The 20,994-nt window shown below is 36.4% G+C and overlaps 1 protein-coding gene across 3 annotated transcripts; it reads right to left on the reverse strand.

The window, feature by feature from the left end:
• Positions 1 to 7,170: 7,170 nt before the first annotated feature.
• Positions 7,171 to 19,772, reverse strand: LOC129762942 (uncharacterized). 3 transcript variants are annotated; one of them, XM_055761574.1, is made up of 2 exons: positions 18,264 to 19,772; positions 7,171 to 12,858 (listed from the first exon to the last, which is right to left on the reverse strand). In XM_055761574.1, the coding sequence occupies exon 2, from the start codon at positions 10,559 to 10,561 to the stop codon at positions 8,840 to 8,842; it is 1,722 nt and encodes a 573-aa protein (XP_055617549.1). In that variant the 5' UTR covers positions 10,562 to 12,858; positions 18,264 to 19,772; the 3' UTR covers positions 7,171 to 8,839. The 3 variants fall into 2 exon arrangements, with proteins under 3 accessions (XP_055617550.1, XP_055617549.1, XP_055617551.1); XM_055761575.1 differs by having other exon boundaries at positions 7,171 to 10,593.
• Positions 19,773 to 20,994: the final 1,222 nt, after the last annotated feature.

A 20,994-nucleotide genomic window follows, 5' to 3' on the forward strand; every position in this document is an offset into this window, starting at 1 on the left:
TCAGGAAATTCATACAACGTCAGGGAATATCAGCGAATCTCGTCACCAATCTGCGAAAAATTCAATTTTAGAACATTTTTCATTACTACTGTATATGATTCCATTAGAATTTTAATTAGATATTGCAGTAATTGAATGTTAACGAAATGTAAGGTATATTTAACTAGCCCGATTTCCCTATGAGTGGCGTTAGGCCTCAGAACGGCAAATAGCGCGAAAGTAGAAGGCTTCTGAACCTCTGATTACCCTGTCTAAAATGACCAGATGGTCAGAGGTCTAACGCGGGACACAAAAAACAAAACGTCATGCATATACTTTATGTGAACATAAACCATAGTTTAGCGAGTCTAAACTGATCAGTATTATTTCTTTCTGAGTATCGGCACTCAGTTGTGATTTTTCGATGGTTTAGATTTTGTTTACGCCCGAAAATCACTCGCTCAATCAGAGCATTTTCAAATTACCGAATGGAATGCTCGAAAATTCCAATTTATTCTTCATCGATTTTAGTGTTAACGTTTGCATTCAAATTAAATGGACTAATTTCGGATGGCGATGGAAGATAACATACAGAAACAAATTTTCTTTAAACATTACGTTTATTAAGTCTACAACAAAAATGATTCAAGGCTGTTCATTCGCAGCAGCAGCACTGTCAGGCAACATCCTGAGGCACTTTGTCATCTTTGTCATCTCTTTGCCGCTCCTTAAGCCGGGAGATCGAAGCAACCGGCCAAACGGTGGAGAAGAATCTGGCCAAAATGGACATTTTGATGCAGAAGCGTCAGACGAGACCGGCCGTATCTGAGCAGCAGGCAATCACCCAGAAGGAGCAGCTTGAGGTGCTGGTGAAAAACTTCTTCCCGGTGAAAGAAGTGAAAAACTTCTTTTCGTACTCATAATAGAGACGAGTCGTACTTGATGCTAGAATTCAACGAATGGCAGGGGACCGGGTACTTTACGTTCCCCAGGTAAGCGATGACGTCGAATGTATCATTCACATCAAGTTCTTGAAGAAGATCCTTCTCTGACAGACTTGAAGGGAATGTCCAAGCCGCTCTTCTTTCGAGTCATATGGTGAACGGGGAGATATATAGTACGAAGTGCTTGCCGGAGTTGGGAAGGTAATGTGGTCTTTATGCCGAACCTGGGATCAGCCCATTATGCCAAAAGATCACTGGGGGATGGATCGACTACAGATAAACATTGTCGCGAAGACCTCCAACCTTCCCAACAATCCCCAGCTGCGCCCGATAGAAAACTTTTGGGCGAATGGCCAAAATAGAGAGACAGACGACCACCAAAGCCACGAATAGGTAAAATAACACGCCGATATACATCTTTTCGTTTGCCATGGTTCAAGTTCCGGCCAACTTCCGTAAGACCGCCCAGCGCTTCATTTACGATACTTCATCAAACAATTCTGCCTCTTCCTGTCGAGTATACACTAGTTCTTCTGGCTTATTTAAAACGTTAAACCCTGACCGAGCTAGGGGACCAAAGATGAACTTTTCGTCTGACTCACGTTGGTCCCTGCGGATCAATAGGGGACTTTCATAAAAATCATTTTCCAATTTTGTTGCTTTCGCTTCCAGTTGACACTCTCTCAACAAAAAGCCCAATGTCGGTGCGATGAAACCAGCTCAACGTATTAATCTTTGGATGCATTACAAGCGCTCTTGAACAGTATGCCAAATAATTTTTTTTTTTAGGTTCATCCATTTAGGAAAATCAACATGATCAAATTGTGATATTGAAATATATTGATATCGCGGGACATTTTCATTTCTTTTGCCAAATGAGGGACGTTTCGCGGGACGAAATCTTACGCGGGGCGAAATCTTACGCGGGACATTTTGTTGAAATGCGGGACTGTCCCGCGTAACGCGGGAAGTCTGGTCAGTTTAACCTTGTCATAATTGGTTCTAATCAAAATTTGATTGGAAAATTTCGGAAACCTTTTGAATATACGAACGGATATTGGGCGTATCAGTAGAGTTCCAGCAGACTTGGCACGGAATCAATATTTCAAATTAGTTGCTAGCATCAAGAGCAACGAATTTCCTCACTATGATTAGAGAAATGAATCTCTGGTGGTAATTGCTAACGGGTGATAAGTTTGTGGAGCTTTTTACCATCATAAATATGATCTGAAAGGGGCTTTTCCATTTATGCCTAATGTCTTTATGAAAACATGCGTAAGGAATTAATTGTAGCTAAGCGATAAATTTATGATGCTATGTTTCACGCTGGAACGATAGCATCAATACTAATTTTCTACAAAATAATTCAACGATCTATGGGAATACTAAGGTTTGGGGCTTATCATATGGGTTGGCGTGGAGAATTTGGCGAAATCAATGGGATTATGACGGCAGAATAGTAGAAGAGCCATGATTTGAAAACCTACAAGAAGCAGAAAGGAACCCAAATAAACTCAGGAACAGAAATATCGCTTTAAAACGAGGGCTCCAAAGCTTTATGAACGTTTTCTGGATAATCTCAACCACCGCATATTGTTCGACGAAGAGTCATATAATAATGAGTCTAGTTAATTCATGCTAAACAAATTAACTTTATTCATTCACAATCTTTGTACTTAACGCTACGAAGGATCGGATGAGACTGACTGTCAAAACTAGACTCTTGTTCCGTAAATATGGTTCTTGTGAATGCCACGCTACTGGAGGTCTGTTACCTGGCACCCCTCTTCTGTTGGTGTGCGGTCCGTCCGTTGTATGCTTGTTGTTTGGCTGTTCGGTGTTTGTCTGCTCTTGTTTGTATTGGCTACCTCGTTATCTGGTACAGTCATGCAATTGTAACTATATGTCAAAGAGGATTACAGAACGCTGCCGGGGCCTCATTTTTACATTGAATCAATCTATCAAGGTTTTAGTCAGGCAAGTCATTTGCACATGTGTTCTACTTTTATCACAGAAGGGACCATAAATTTATTTGGAAGAATGCTCGAAGAATCTCTTGTTTCAATTGTATAGAAAGCAAGGCATGTCTCGTCTATTCTGGCCAGATTGGGCAACGGGGCGTTACTTCAAATGTACTCTCCAGTAGTTTGTGGAAAATAACATCGTCGTTCGGTTTTTTTTTTTGAAAACTCTTTACAGCACACGGGAATTGTTGTTGAGCGAACTCAAAGGTATATTATATTTCCATAATTAGTTCAAACATGCTTTACAATAACTGACTTTTATTTGGTCTCCTTGTTGTTTATCTAGCAAAGCTTACTACAGAATTTGTATGATGTAAAATCCAAGGTTCTACAGCAATAATAAAACATGTTTAACCGAAAATTTCATTTCAATCTGTTCACATTTTTTGGATTTTTGAAAGTTTAAGATTACTTTTCAATATGCTCCTCGTATAGCATGTTTTTCTACTGTTTTTTACTGTTTTTTCGTACCAAGCGTATGTTATGATTTCTACAAATGTTATTGATATCGAACAAAGAATTTATTTCAAATTTTGCTTTGCAAATGTGTTTTCGTGAGTCGTGAGAATTCGACAAAAAATTATGGGAGGGTGTGTCCACGGCACAACCGCATTGTTGACATAACTGTTTAGTAGAACGGTTTGGACACCCTGAAATACAGGTTGTCCAATTAGTTCTAACACACTTTTAAAATGTGTTTCAATTGCCAATTGGTTTTCATTCACAACTAGTTGTGAATTCAATCTCTCCTATCGGTTGGCCTGCACTATGATGAAAAAAAATTTAAACTCTACAACAAAATATCGGAACATACTAAATATAGTATTATTTCTTCGTTTTACTTTTAACATCACATCCTAAAAAAGGTGGTGCTTTTATTCCACTGTGATGACGCAATAAACCGTTCGATTTTTGATATAGAGAAGTATATTCATGAAAATGCTATAATATGTTTCCATTTATTGTGTACGAAGCATCTAGTCTATTAAACCAAATTTCTAGCAATCTTCAGTTATTCCAAACTTTTTTTTGCCTAACAATTCCTTCCATCCCATCTCATTCCTTGAACAATGTTTACTCTGCGTTACACCGGTACATCATAGTTTACAAAAGTTTATGGATATATTGTTGTATCTCTTGTTATCATTCCTCACCAGTTCATGGTGTTACGACGCATCGCCAACTGTTTAAACCCGACCCGCAAAATATTCTAATTTTTATCAATTCGTCACAGCATTCTAATCCCCATTATTATCCGGTAATTGGACTACCATTGTAGTCAGCTGATGGTGTGGATAATTCAGATAGATTTGAGTACAACCGCCTAGGAAAATTTCACGCTTGACGAGCTCTATCCGTGTGGAATTATTCGCACCAGCGCAACCAAGTGTGAAAGTCACGTGACCGGAATCAGTGTCGCCCACGAAGCCATTCTTATGACGAATCCCTAATACTCCCAAGTAAAAAAGTCAAACATGATTGCAGATTTGCTTCCCCTTCCCACGGCGAAGAGTCTACGATTGCATAAATATGTTTCCCTGATCTGCCGAACCGAGGGGAGGAGAAAGCAGTGCGATATCGATCGTTTCCATTCAACATAGAATGAGAAAAATACCTCCTGTTCCATCACTCCCAGTCTCGCCAGAGACGTTCCGTAATAGCCCAGCCGGAAGGAACATTTAATTTGTATACGACCAAGAAAACTTTTTCGTTCCTCACATTATACCAAATTGCCAATTTGCAACCGTCTTTGTTCGCTCGCAGACAGATTTTGTCCTTTCGCTTATCCGACAGTGGCAAGTTGCTCACTTCTGCCTGATGCTGCGGCTGGGTCGCCGCAAATATATAGCATTTAAATTTAAAAAAAAGTCATACCTACATAAGTAAGTAATGCATGGGAACAATATCATGTGTTTTTTAAAAGGAAACCGAATAAACATACATTAAAACATTAGTGCGATGCCGAGCTCAGAGCATGGAGTTTTATCACATCTTCGTTACACGCTATTTGATGGGTCGAGGAAGTTTTGCTTGTTGTGTCACATAATCACACAGGGTTGTCCATTGCATGGCCCTTTTGTTATAGGTCTCTATTTTGATAGCTGTCAATCCAGCTTGTAACCCGTTGAGTTTTAAGTTCGTCTACTTGAAATATGGATGATTTAGCAACCAAACAACGCGCAAGTTTTAACGATCCTCTATTTTACAAAAATGTTGATTCGGCATTGACCACGATTCATGCTACACGATCAAATCACAATCACACGATCAATGTCAATAAAGATCAACGAAAACTTTCCATATCTATGACACATTACAAAAAAAACAAACCGAAAAAATACATCTAAATTTGAACTCTTCATAAATACTTTTACTTTACTTTCCGAACCTGGAAATTGATTACCCTGTCTTTGCTCCCGAATCACAGAGGACAGCGCTAATGAGTGTATATTCGAGGAGAACATTGAATAATGAATTATGTGATGAAAAGAGCAACTGTCACAGGCATTTTCTAATCCGACAAATTCACAATTTACTGCTAGGTTACAGTGTCAAAACTAATAGGAACATCGTTCGAGTTTTAGATACGATATGTTTTTCTATTATAATTTGAAAAATAGACAAGTGAACTTTGAACGTATTTCTCCAAAATAATGAATTAGTTTGCGATATAATTGCAGCCACGAAAGATTCAGACAATAAGCGACAGAAGCAATTTGCGTACGTAGTGGAACTCATTGCGATTCACAAACTTGCACGATAGAAGAGTGAAAATGTCGAAGGTGGCAAGGTTGGACACGAAAACCCTAAATAACGTTTAGAGTCTTTTAGAATCACCGTAGGTATTTGTTGTCAGGGTATATTAATTTGTTTACATCATGGCGTCACCAGAACAATCGTGTAACCCGATGTTGGGAATCCCGGACTATCCGCTGGTGAGTTGACCGAACTGTTGAAATAACCCAAAACCACGATGTATGATGTCTTGAAACGATTTGGAGAACGTCTGACGATCAATCAACCCGGTAGTGTCAAAAGAGCAAATACATCTGACTCATGACTCAAAGGTGGCATCCAGAAATGGCACGAATGTCTCAATACTAAAGGGTGTGTCACATCAAATTGCATCACGGAAAAAACGCTGTAGAAATTTAATTTTTAGGTATTATATCTTCAGCTTTCGCTTATAATCAGATAAGAGTGTATAGATCACGTTGGCCATGCTTCACTGTCATTTTTTCGTAAATTTGGAAAAATGTCGTCGAACGAAAAAGAGCGTCGTGAATTAATCCTGTGCACTCATTTCGAGAATCCGGAGTTGTCACATCGGGACATCGGTAAGATGCTGGGAATCGTCCAATCCACGGTCAGCAGAGTACTAAAACGATACTTCGAGAACCTAACCATCGACCGGAAGGTGAAGAACGGCAAAAATGGATGCTCCGTCAGTGAAAAAGATCACAAGCGCCTAGTTAAGCAGTTTAGACGTGATCCGAGAAGTTCGATCCGGGATGTCGCCAATAAGCTGAATTTGTCAAGTTCATTCGTCCAGCGGGAGGGTCTGCGTACATACAAGGTTCAGAAGGCTCCTAACCGCGACGAAAGGCAAAACATGGGGAAGACGCGAGCCCGGAAGCTGTACACTGACGAAGCCGCATTGCCTGGTAATGGACGACGAAACCTACGTCAAAGCGGACTTTCGTCAGCTGCCGGGCCTGTTGTTCTTCTCCGCAGAGGACAAATTCAGCGTTCCGGAGGAGATTCGCAAGCAGAAACTATCCAAGTTTGCCAAAAAGTACATGGTGTGGCAAGCGATCTGCTCTTGCGGAAAGCAGAGCGCCCCCTTCGTGATGACCGGCACGGTATCGGGCAGGTTTACCTTAAGGAGTGCCTACAGAAGCGCTTACTACCACTATTGAAGCAGCACGAGGGCCCGACCATCTTCTGGCCGGATCTCGCTTCGTGCCACTATTCAAAGGACGTGTTGGAGTGGTACGAAGCCAACGGGGTCACCTTCGTGCCAAAGGAAATGAACCCGCCCAACGCGCCGGAGCTTCGCCCAATAGAGAAATATTGGGCGATTATGAAGCAGGCCCTCCGGAAGAACCCAAAAGTTCTCAAATCGGAGGCGTACTTCAAGAGAAAATGGATTTCTGTTCAAAAAAAAAAAGACGGGTATTACGGGGTTTCGGATCATAACGAACTGCACTGTCTTAGGTTTTGTAAGCGACTGCCACATAGTTTATTTTTTCCTTTCTTGCTAGTTCACAAATCCTTATTATCTATCTACTCCGTTTTCCTGCCTATTCGTTTTTTATCTTATCGCTAGGATGCCGAGAATGCCGATCATAAAACAACCCTGGATTTCGTCACCCATGTGGCCATATCCTAAAATAAACATGACGAGGCTATAACGATCGTCTGTACTATATGCCTGATATTCTTATATGATTCTGTGAGACGAACCGATCATAAAAGATGTTTCACTATGTTTATGGATTTACCTCCCACGAGGCTAAATTCTGAATAAACACGGCGAGACGATAATGATCGTTCGTACCACAACATCACTATCCCCTACGGAAAAGAGAATGTATGCTTGGAAAATAGTGGTGCACAATATTATTTTTATCTTTTGCTGTTTTCTTACGATTAATAAATTCATTCGTTCATTTACTCCTTGACTTTATCTGGATTTTTTTTCTTGTTTTCGATCATAGATTCGGCATCTCGCAATTTTTCGTTATTCGTGTTATCTGCACTTCTTGTTATTCATGATAATAGTCAACTGCATTGATAGCTGTTGTTGTTGTTGTTGTTGTTGTTGTGCTGGCTATTCGCTCAATTTGTACAGCAAATCGTTGTTCCATTGATCCAGTCTAGCTCTGTATATTCGTACCTCTTAAATGCATCATCGTTGTTAATTACTCTGTTTTACGAAGAAATCATCTACTGTGAACTTCCTGGTTCTGATCTTCCATGCATCTTGTGTTCTGTCCAAGTATCAACGTTCGTTTCCATTTCTTATATGGATTGGACATTTTTCAATGATTCGAGCATATTATATTTGAGCTCGTCGTTTGCATGGATAGCATGTTAGTTTCTTTGTTGCAGCAGTTTTCTGTTATTATTTGATCCATGTCTTAATGGTTTATGTAATGATGATGATGTTGATGATGAATTAACCATAAAGGAAGCGTTTGTATGCTTTGGTGGCTTGGAGTCAGATCCAGCATTTAACTTCACGTACAACATCAACCCTCACTCGTGGTGTATCGATGTGAAATGGATACATAGCTTCAGACGTATGATGTTCGTGGGACTGCTTTGATCGATACGAAACAAAAATTAGCAGCAGAATAGAGGAAACGATTCGATGTTCTCGTGTTTGGGCCGTGTTGTTGGCAATCAAATCGCACGGCAAGGGGTTAATAACCAATTCAGGTTGATGTTAGCGTAGCAAATTCTAGCGTACTGATGCGAATCACATTCGACAGATGCTTGTCGACTTCAAATCGTTGTGGAAACAAGAGCAACAACATAAACTGCTGAACTGTTGTCAGGAAACTAGTAATTTCCGAATTCACTGCTGGTGATAACAATGAAAGCCAATTGATAACATACGGCACAAAACAGACTTCGTCGTCTTTCCACCCCCTTTGGTCCATGGTCCTCGTATTCCTCTCGCCTTGGGGTTGTCCTTGATAGATCGCCTCTCGGAGTAAACAATTAATTTACTTACATCATTCATTTATTTATTTATTTTTAAAGTATATATATATATATATATATATATATATATATTTAGTATTTTGTAAATAATCGTTTACAGTATTATTGGAGAATTTCTGAAAGGAACAAGCTCCATATTTTTCTTATTATCTGCTTCATCTAAGTTTTCTTGGTTTTTTTTGTTACTTTACAACACATGAAATATATTTTTACGAATATATAAGAAATCATTCCGAGCAAAATAACTCCAAAACCTATTTTGATAATTTGATATTCAGTGTTTCTACTTTCAATTTTCTCTAGAATAATTTTTTCATCCTCTAATTGCTGGATATGTTTACCTATATTAGCCAATTTATTGTTTTCGTATGAATGAATTACAGTACTTTTGACAACAGGTATTTTAAAATCTGAAGAATTCAACACTCTCGTAAAATTAAAATCAATCTCGGTGAAATTTAGCATCCACTGATGCATTACATCAACATTTGATCTAACTGTTATCTCTGGGGTTAAATATACATGATCTGTAATTAATTTGCAATCCGCATTGATTGTTATCATGGCAGTGTTTGCCAGTTTCATTGGTTGATTTTTGTCTTTACAAATTAAATGTGATATCTCCAAAGACGGAGCTACAATCACCCAAGTATTTAACATATATAATTTAATGAAAAGTGATCCCTCAAGCTGCAACACTGTTTTTTTACATAGTTTTTCAGATTCTCCCGATTGTTTCAAGAGTGATAATTCACAGGATGGCTTACTATTCATACTAAATAAATGCGGACACAATATAATATCATTCAGATGTTCACAAAAATCCAATGTCCTACTAGGAAGACTTGTGTATTTCTTCATTTCGTTATCAGTTACTAAAATTTCTTTTTCAAATTTGAAAACTGTGAATTTATTATCGATTAGTCGAACAGGAATAGCAGTCAATTTAAATGTATGGAAAATTGTATCATGTACCGTTGGGATGTGGGCGACAAAAATAAGAAATTCTTTGAATCTATATCTAGATTCCGTTGACATGCGATAATATTCAAAAATATTAGAGGAATCTAAACGAAGTGGGAATCTGGAGCCTTTTGGTAATACAGCAGATACTTTCATTAACTTTTCAATCAAAACATCTGACGGAATCAAAAATGGATGAAGATTTTCTCGTTCGCTAACAAGTAAATTGGTAATTTGATTAATTTTCCCTTGAATTGTTGTACACAGTAAATTTGTTAATGAGATACATTCTCGAAAACCTAATTCGCTATACATTCTTAAAATTTGGTTGTCTGTATTATGATGATAATTCGTAACATATGTTGAAAAATCCTTAAACTTTTCTTGAAATTTATCGAACATTTCTATACTAGGAATAGTTGTTTTATTAATAATCTCAAACAATGAATTTAATACCATAGTTTGTTTTTGTACTGTACTGACCAACATATCTTCATTTTTCTTTACACGTTTGAAATTTTCTTCAGTACCAATTAAAGTCTTCGCTACTTTCCCAAGTATACCTAACAGAGGTACACTTCTCTTGTTTCTTTCTTTTTCCTTGAACAAAAACTCGAAACCCATCATTTCCTCTTGACGATGCCGTATACTTGCCATTTCAAATTCGCAATGCGTTTGTAGCTTCAAAACTTTGAGCTTCAGACATGCTTCTCCTGAGACGTTGATAATTTTATCCAGGATGGACAAATCTATCTTGATCTCCGTTAGATTTACATATGTCGCGATTTCAACAGCTTGCTTGGTGTAAAGAACCTTTGGTATTCTTTCCATGGCGAATCCAGAATTGTCCAAAGCCGTCAGCACATATTCCAGTCCTAAAACTATTGGTAGTAATATTATGAGACCAAACATGGTCATCGCTGAAATGGTAGATGGATATACAGGATTTGCTAAAATGTAAAAAAAAAGAAAACAGGATTAACTTCATAATTTAAACAATCTATTTCTATGAACTCTTTGTTCCTTTCCTTTAATTAATATTGTTGTCGTTTCGGCAGAATTAATGTTTATAACTTCATAAGGACCTTTCCTAAGTGGCTGTAATTTCTGACCTATGCCTGTAGCAACATTTTCCAAAAATACACTGTCACCTACGTTCAAAACGATTGGATTTGATTTTCTATCGTAATAAATTTTTGAAATCTCTTTATTCTTTAGCAAATTTTTTCGAGCACTGCTTTGAGTCTGTTGGAGTGTGTGCTTCAAATTCAAAATATAATCATCATAATTATACAAAATATCGGGTTCCTTGTATAAATTTTGTGGAATGTACATAATTGACCGAAAACTAATTCATATGGAGTAAATTTTGTACTTGAATGTGGTGTTGTATTATATGCAAAACAACCAAACGGAATTAACAAATCCTAATCTTTAACATTATGTTCAATTTCTGCCCTTAAAAATTATTTGAAAGTACGATGGCAGCGTTCCAACGCTCCATTGGATTCTGGATGATATGCACTAATATTAATTTTTTTAATACGAAACATTTTACACAAGTTCTTAAATAACTTTCCCATAAAATTAGAGCCGTTATCAGTTACCAAAGATTTTGGCGTACCAAACACACATATATACTTTTCACTAAATACCTTTGCAATTGTTTCCGCTTCTTGATCTGGGATTGGAATAGCACATACGAATTTGCTCAGATCATCCTGCATTGTGAGAATATACTTGTTACCTTGTTCTGTAACTGGCATTGGTCCTACAACATCCATGTATAATTTCTGAAAAGTTCTTTCAGATGTTGTAGTTATTGCCATCGGCATACGAGTTTTTTTCTTGATTTTACTGCGAGCACATTCAGTACAATCTTTGACAAATTGCTTAATATCTTGCTTCATGCTCCGCCATCTATATTGATATTGAATTCTTTTTAACATTCTGTTTACACCTATATGGGCGCCAACTAAAGATTTATGATAATCAGAACCTTTTGTATTTCTTCATCCTTTGTTAACCATTGCAAGATTCCTTGATGTATAATTGGGCAATTTGCAAAAATATATTTTACCATTAATTTCGATAGTAAAGAAGAATGATTAATTGAATTCGTTGAGACGTTTGCGATCGCACACTTTTTAAAATGATTTTTCAAACAAAACGATTGGATTTCCATTAGAATTTTGAAAATTTCACTCATCAACAACTGATAAGATTTTCTTATTAAAATATATATATTGGAGTTTTTAATAGTGAATTTAAAATTCTCACATGAATCAAAGCATTGAATCTCTTCCTTACGATCAAAATATACTTTCAAAATATTATTAGAAGCATGTTCAATCGATTCCAATGTATCAAATACTTGTGATCTCAATGAGTTAATATCATAGTTATTTTTGAATTTGATGAAATTCTCGTAGTTCTTTTCGCGCAGTAAATTATAAAGGTCTAATTCATTTTGTAACGGTGATTGATTTAGATTATCTAAACGATCTTCAAACCCTTTGCTGATTTCTAACTGTTCTGTTATATCACTACGTTTATGTTCATTAGGCTGTGATTCAGGCCTATTCTCATAACAGTTGTTTTGCTCTGTTTCTTTCATTAATACTAATACAAAACGCGTACCTTGAAAAACGAATTTCAACTGATTTATTATCAACGAATGGTTTAAAACATTTTGCTTATTAATTTTGATACAAATGTTGAATTTTTTGAGTTTCGAACATACTTCTACGATATCTTCAAATTTCTTAAGTTTTTCCGGGTGATTTTGAAAATTTTTATCTACTGTGACATTGATAAAGTTATTAATAAGCATATCTTTCACATTTACATTCTTCAAAGCATTTTTAACTTGATCAATCTGAATAACTAGAAAATCTTCTGGAACATCTGTTACTTCTGTAATAATTTTGTTAAGGTCTCTGGATTGCTTTTCGAACTCCAAATATTTGTTCTTTACCGAACTTCGTGTTGTTACATTAATAGTGGCAGATATATCCTGTAATATGTTTACTTTTGAGTTGTTAGAAATATGTATCCCTGCATCTATCCGATACAATACCATTTCTGGCATGCTTTCTTTGGAAACCTCAGGATATGGAATCCTGCTTAGACAATCAGCTACTTCATTTGTTTTCCCAGCTTTATAGCAGATTTCATAGTCATATTCCATGAGCTCAAGCCTCCACCTCATTAACCTGGAACATGGATCCTTGAGGTTAAAAATATATACCAACGGTTTGTGGTCTGTTCTAATGAAAAATTTTCGTCCTAAAACATGAGTTCTAAACTTTCTCACGCCAAAAATTATTGCTAGTAGCTCTTTTTCAATCGTTGAGTAATTGATTTCAGCATTACTTAATGCTACACTTGCAAAAGCTATAGGTAAATCCAAATCTTCCCCTTGTGACAATACCGCACCTAGTGCATATTTTGAAACATCTGTCGTGATTATAAACGGTTTTTTTGTAATCAGGATATTGCAAAATTGGTGGTTTTATTAATTTTGTTTTTATAATATTAAATGCATCTAAACATTTTGAATCCCATATAAATTTCACATCCTTTTTCTGCAATTTGTATAACGGTAAAGATATTTTAGCGAAGTTTGGAACAAACTGACGGTAATAATTTGCCATTCCCAGAAACGATTTGAGTTCAACAATATTTTTAGGTATTGGAAATTCAGAAATAGATTTGATATTATTAGCGTTTGGTAGAAATCCATTAGCTGAAATAGTATGTCCTAAATAGTTTAGTTCTTTTCTTAGAAAATGGCATTTGTTTGGTTGTAGTTTTAGTTTAAATTTTCGTAAAGTTTTAAACACGTTCTTTAATTTGTTATTGTGTTCTTCTAGAGATGATCCATAAACGATTATATCATCAAGATAAATAAAACAATGTATTCCTTGAAGTCCAGTGAAAATGGTGTTCATGAGTCGCATAAATGTGCTAGGTGCATTCATCAATCCAAAAGGCATTCGAACATATTGATATTTACCATAAGATGTACTGAAACTGGTTTTTTCTTTATCATCTTCGTTCATTAAAATTTGATGATAACCCGATGCCATATCTAAAGTCGAGAAATATTCAGAATTTCCTAATTGCTCAATTATATCAATAATATTTGGTAATGGATATGTGTCTGGAATAGTTTTTTCATTAATTTTTCTGAAGTCCACTACCACTCTAAATTTTTTCTGTCCATCAACACTCTTTTTCGGAACCACTAACAACGGACTGTCATATGGGCTTGTACTGGGTTCAATAATACCATCTTTCAACATTCGTTCAACTTGTTCATTAACTTCTTCGCGATATACTTGCGGTAATCGATATTGTTTCACATTTATCGGTTCTTTGGACGTCATATTAATCTCATGCTTTATTACATCTGTGTGACTTAACTTGTCACCTTCTACAAAAAAATATCTTCATATTCACTCAGTAGCTTCTTTATAGATTTTTTTTCCTCGATATTTAAATCATCACCCAATTTTATTTCTTCTTTTAATTTTTCTCTTCTCAATGAAATGTCTGCATCAAATTTTAATATATTGTATGATTCAATTGGTTCACATTCATATTTTATATCGCTCAAATTCACGTCATGTTCATTCGTATTCATAATAGACACTGTAATCAAATTATTTTTCACTTCAGTAAATGTGCTACTTATATAAACGCCTGGTATCACTTGATTGGAAAAAATAATATATCCATTTCCTTCTTTTAAGTTATTTGCTTCAATTTTACAAATTTTTTCACAACGAGCTGGTATCATTATATTTTTATATTCACTGTTATTTTCAATTTTAACAGGAATCACTTCACCTGCAGGAATGAAGGATTCACTGTCATTTGTATTTTTGGCTATACTCGGTTCCAAGACAACAGAAAACTTTTCCGGATAAGTGTCTGCTGGATGAACCATTTCGTATTGCGAATTACAGTAATATTTTTCCTTAGTTTGACTATTGGTGTTCATTTCTAATAATGGCCATTTATTAGGAATGTCGCCACAATCAAACTTGTTAAAATTATCTGAATTCGAACATTTATTCAAAGCATTTCTTTCGTCGTTATTCATTTCATCTTCATTTTCATCCTTGTTTAAATTTTTTATCGCCCATTTAAAATTTTTGCCGTTATATTGAAAAAATAAAAAATTATTATGCAAGTCAATAACGCATTTTAAAGCATTCAACATATCAATACCAATAATTCCATCAACATCTGGTAAACTCATATTATGATTGACGACATGAAATTTAAATTCAATATTTTTATTAGAAGAACAATTTAAAATATCTTTTACTGTGCCTGATGTTGTGACAACCTCTTTTGTAATACCAAATAGACATATTTTTTCAAAAGTGTTAATTTTTTAGGGTGATACAAGATTAATTTTCAATAAACTTACATTGGCTCCTGTATCAACTAATAATTTTAATGGTTTTGACGTAGGACTACGTCTTTCATTTCTATACCGGGGTGTAAAACCAAAGTTTCGAAAACGAAAGCGTTACGCCGGAGACCGAGATTTTGAGTGTTAATAGCTCCTAAACAACTGAACGAAATGGTATGATAAACACTTCATTCGAAAGATAAAATGTCTACGCGTTCTATACTTGTTACTTTCTGATCCAAAAACTTGTTTCAATAGTCTTAAATTTGCTTTCAAAACAGGCTATTGAAATCACCAATCGGTATATAAGCGAGCGCCGCTCGGAAATCCACTCAGTTCTAATTGAACAGCGATTGGAGCATGTTGTCGCTGTTGTGGTGAAGCTCTTTATTTATCATGAAAGCGCGGATGAACGGTGTTACCAAGAGCCTGTTTGTGCACCTTAGGCCAGAAGGGAATCCATCAGGAGGAGAGTGATGCCACAAACGGTTCCCCGGGAAGATATCGAAGCAGCCGCTACACACACACATACATACACGCGCGGAGTTCTTTCCGTTTGGATGCCATTCAGCATCGAGAAAGATCCGGAAAATAATCTGCCAGTTCCTCTGGGAATTTAAAAATACATTCATGTGAAAGAGTTTATTTGAATGTTTTCTATCCATGTAACACTGTGACCAAATATGTTTCAATCAAGTGCTATTAACAGATGGTTGTCGAGTTAGCATAAACCACTGGTGGGCTTCCAGTATCGAGGAAAATGTGGAAATATCCAATCGTTACTGAAAATAATCTGCCAGTTCCTCTGGGAATTTAAAATTACATTCATGTGAAAGAGTTTATTTGAATGTTTTCTATCCATGTAACACTGTGACCAAATACATTTGGTTTTGTGATTTTTCAATCAATCGCAATTAACAGGATAGCTTCTGAAGATTATTCTTCTCCATCAGTAGGATATTTCCGTATCCAATATTGTATGCGCTCGCAATCGATTATTGCTCAGTCGCCGAAAGTTCCGAGCCCAGAGAGTTCATTCCCCTCTAGTTTGCCTTTCAAATTGCCATCGTAAACCACGCCTTCTCTCGATTCAATCACACACAAAAAGCATACTTAAGCGATATTCTGGTGGTGAGACGCATTCATTTTTCGTGAGGACATCGACAAGACAACATCGTTGCTGAGGGTGCTGGACGGCGAAGGATCGAGATCTGCCCTGAAACGCAAGCAGTTTGTTTGAAACTGTGAGGGAGCACAGAGAAGCCGATCCTTCAGGAGAAGAGAAGGTGACCATCGAAGCAGCCGCTACACATACACATACACGCACGGAATTCTTTCCGTTTGGATGCCGTTCAGCATCGAGAAACATCCGGAAAATAATCTGCCAGTTTCTCTAGGAATTTAAAAATACATTCATGTGAAAGAGTTTATTTGAATGTTTTCTATCCATGTAACACTGTGACCAAATATGATTCAATCAAGTGCTATTAACAGATGGTTATCGAGTTAGCATAAACCACTGGTGGGCTTCCAGTATCGAGGAAAATGTGGAAATATCTAATCGTTACTGAAAATAATCTGCCAGTTCCTCTGGGAATTTAAAATTACATTCATGTGAAAGAGTTTATTTTAATGTTTTCTATTCATGTAACACTGTGACCAAATACATTTGGTTTTGTGATTTTTCAATCAATCGCAATTAACAGGATAGCTTCTGAAGATTATTCTTCCCCATCAGTAGGATATTTCCGTATCCAATATTGGATGCATAAAACCTTGTGCCTCCAACGTAACGCTCTCGTTTTCGAAGTTCTCCAAATATTCATTCATTCAGAATGAATTCAGATTCAACTTCAAACAAATGATCTCTAAATCAACGATAGTCCTACGTCACCCTTGCGGTTATACCATAGATATAACCCACTTCCTGTTTTTTATTCAATGAACTATCAAAATCAATATATTTTGGAGCACTTTTATTCATATTAATGGTGTATAAATTCACATATTTCTCCTGACTATGCATGTTCCTTTTATCAATGGCGCAGAAGGAATCATTAATTAATGATCGTTTTTTTGTTGCTTAAATAGCAAAAATTCTTTATATTCTTCTTCACTAATTGAATTTGAAGGTGTAATATTCGGCTCCTGCCTATTTGAAAAGGTAGAATTATTATGATTTGATGATCCACTAGTAATGGCATGTATATGCCTTATTGGATTTCCGTTGTTTCGATGATTTTGATAATTTGACGTTTGATTCATAAAATTATTATTGAACCTGTTGTTCGGAAATCGATTATTAAAGAAATGATTTTGGTTTTGACTTTGCCTATAATTATTAGTAAAATTCTGTGGGTTTTGTCTTCGAAAATTATTGCTATTTTGAAAATTATCTCTAAATTGATAATTTTGACGATTGTTTATAAAATGTGGTACATTCCTGTCCCGTCCAAATTGGGGATTAAAATTCTGGAATTGATTCCGATAACGGTAATCTTGTTGCCTCGTATCAAACCTTGAAGCCATATTGCCGCTCATTTCTCTTCGAGCTATCGAATCAACTGTTTCAAACTGATTAGCTGGTTTGAAAGATCCTAAACCTTTATAAATTAAAATGTTTTTGGCTTCTTCGAGCGTTTGTGGTGATCCCAACGCTAATTAAATGATAAACATTCGCCTTGATTGATGGCAAAACTCGACAATTCTGTCAGCATAATATGAACGCGCGTTGGGTCAGTTTTAAATTTTTCCTGTAAAACAGGTTTTAGCTCGCCCCAAGATTTTATCTCGATGCCCATTAATTTTTCTCGAACTGAGTCGGACAATTTGCAATGAATAATTGTCGCAACAAAAATTAGTTCATCAGCGGGGGTTGCAATGTTCTCACTAGTATGCAATGCGTCTAAAATGCATATAAAAGAACTAAGTGACGCAGTTGTGCCGTTGAAAATTTGCACATAATCCAACTTTAATATTTCAGACATTCTAACGTTTTTGATATCCGTTTTCACTAATGCCTTATATGACTGATTTGAGCTATTCAATTGCTCAAAGTGCAGAACTTTTGGAGAAACGATGTTTCTGAATTTATTTATCGGAGTGAAACTAAAATTCATCCGTTACAAATATGAATTCAACGTCTAGAGGCAATGGAAAAAATAGAAAAATTTTAAAAAAAATTTTACTCACGACCTTTTTGAGTGCGGTGATAATTTGCGTGATGAGTCCTAGGGTTATTTATTGTGGCACCGATGATCCGACGTACTGTTGCTTAATTTATTGTTCTAATTAAAACACACTATTTTAACAATATTGTCCGTTTTTCACTTTTTTTTTCTTCACTGAAAACTTATCGCGACGAATTTTTGTTTCCACTTCTGACACCAAATATTACGGGGTTTCGGATCATAATGAACTGCACTGTCTTAGGTTTTGTAAGCGACTGCCACATAGTTTATTTTTTCCTTTCTTGCTAGTTCACAAATCCTTATTATCTATCTACTCCGTTTTCCTGCCTATTCGTTTTTTATCTTATCGCTAGGATGCCGAGAATGCCGATCATAAAACAACCCTCGTCATGCTTATGGATTTCGTCACCCATGTGGCCATATCCTAAAATAAACATGACGAGGCTATAACGATCGTCTGTACTATATGCCTGATATTCTTATGATATGATTCTGTGAGACGAACCGATCATAAAAGATGTTTCACTATGTTTATGGATTTACCTCCCACGAGGCTAAATTCTGAATAAACACGGCGAGACGATAATGATCGTTCGTACCACAACACGGGTGGGTAATGTCGGGGACATAACCGGAGTGACGTAGGACTATACAAAGGGGACAGCTTTTGCTAAATATATATTTTAAATATATTGTTTTATTTTCTTCTGCTACGTGAATACCTACCTATCTACCTGAAAAATGGATTAGTTTACTGTTTACTCTTCATGAACAAAAGAAATGAAAGGATTCTGAAAAGAACCTTTGGTGTTGTGTTTTTGCGTTTTTTTTACAAACTTTCTCAATTTTTTCTCGCTGTCTTATAGTTAATTCTTGATTTTTTTCCGAAGGCTTTGTACTTATTAAATGTTCAACGCCGGGCATCTTTCGGCGTATGCACATATCGTACAATCAAAATGATGGCTGTGATAGGGGATGCATAGGTGGTCATCAGCTCATTCACTATCATATATTTCACTATTGAGCACATTACCGTACCTTAAACTGTTTCCGTGTTTCGGAGACGAATGAATTGTAAGATTTGTAGTTTCCGCAAACAAAGTAAATAAAAATGAAAAAGAACTGAGGTTTTGGAGACGAACTCTACGATATGTCGAGAAATAAACGAGCTATAAGCGTTCTGAAAAACCAACAGTAAATACATGGACGAATGACCTTCGGATTAAAGCCCTTTAAAATAAGAACAGAGCAGCAGGAAATACATAGAGGCGAATGAACTGCAAAGTTCAAAGCCTCTTAAAAACAAAGAAAGAAAAATAAGGAAATATATAGCTCATCATGTTGCTCCTTAGTTATTTTTCTATACAATGCAGATGTAACGTCATTCATTTTTCAACATCAGTTATCAACCAAAGAAAGCAGTTCTTGCTACCGAGAAAATTCGTTAATGCCATCCTGCATACAATGTGTTGTAATTTGAAGCCATTTTTAATTCGGAAACCATGCATGGGTTTGTGAAAACTGAATGATTAATTTAAAAGACCCCAACTACCTATAAGTTCAAGAACAAGATGAACAAAATAAATCAGTTTATATTATATGTCATATTATGTCTCTTTAGAATGCATTGGTATTGTGAAAAACTTTCAATAACTCTTCTTTGAAAGGTTTAATGGCCCTGAAAAGCGCCGTGTTTTACGGTGGCTGGTTTTGCCACCAAAGCAGTCTGTATAAACAAACTTTTTCCTTCTTCTACCTGCTTCCGTTTTGCGATTGCGTTTGCCACTCGCTGAAACTAGTTGTTGCCACCGAACCGAATGTGCTCTGTTCTGTTCGGTTTTGCGGGTTTTTTTTATTGTTGTGAGCAGCTTTGCAAGCCAACTCGAGCACTCCGGTGGCCGAAATTCTATAACCGCTATTAGGTATACTGGTGCTCCGGCACCAATCCGTTGATGCGATGTGATGTGAAACGATGCCACACAACCACACTGATTTACGGTTTGAAAGAGAATGATATATTTTTCAGCGGATCCGCGCCTTTTGTACTCTAGCGGTACACACTCACAGGATAGAGACAAATCAGCAGACTAAGCCAAAGGGGCGAGTCCAACGAGACGAACGAAAGAGCGTTAAAAGGCAGCGATGGCAAAAAAATACATTCATTACGATTTGTTCGCTCGTTGGATTCACATGCAGGCTAAAAAGGGTCCTTTTCAGGATCACAAAATTATCTTTAATCTAAAGAGTTTATTGTTTTGTTATCACTCGATATCCCCATCTTGTTCTGCTAAACCTTCCTGTTTAGCGATTGCGTTTGCCACTCGCCACAGCTTTCACAGTTGGAAAATTTCTTCCCATCCAGCTTGTGACATGTTGTACAGTAAATTACATTTAATGCGACGTGCCGAAACACCACTCAGTGTCGCATTGGAGGCGATTTTAACCTGTAATTGAACATTTGCGATGACAGTGGTACAGTGTCGACTTTCGATGTGGGGTCATAATTTGGGCCTCGAACTTTATGTTTACAAAAATGTCCAACTAAATATGTCGCATTACAGGTCCGTCCAATTAGCTGAATGTCGAGCTAAATGTAAATTACTGTACTTTCAATCTAGAAGCAATTTAAAAATTGATGAATATTGAATAATCGGGAAAGTCCCCAACCATAAATAAGCTCAGAACAACTGCCAAATTCACATACTCATCATATACTGGCAAACAAATGATGA

This window comes from Toxorhynchites rutilus, chromosome 1, assembly GCF_029784135.1.
Source record: "Toxorhynchites rutilus septentrionalis strain SRP chromosome 1, ASM2978413v1, whole genome shotgun sequence".
Taxonomy (NCBI): domain Eukaryota; kingdom Metazoa; phylum Arthropoda; class Insecta; order Diptera; family Culicidae; genus Toxorhynchites; species Toxorhynchites rutilus.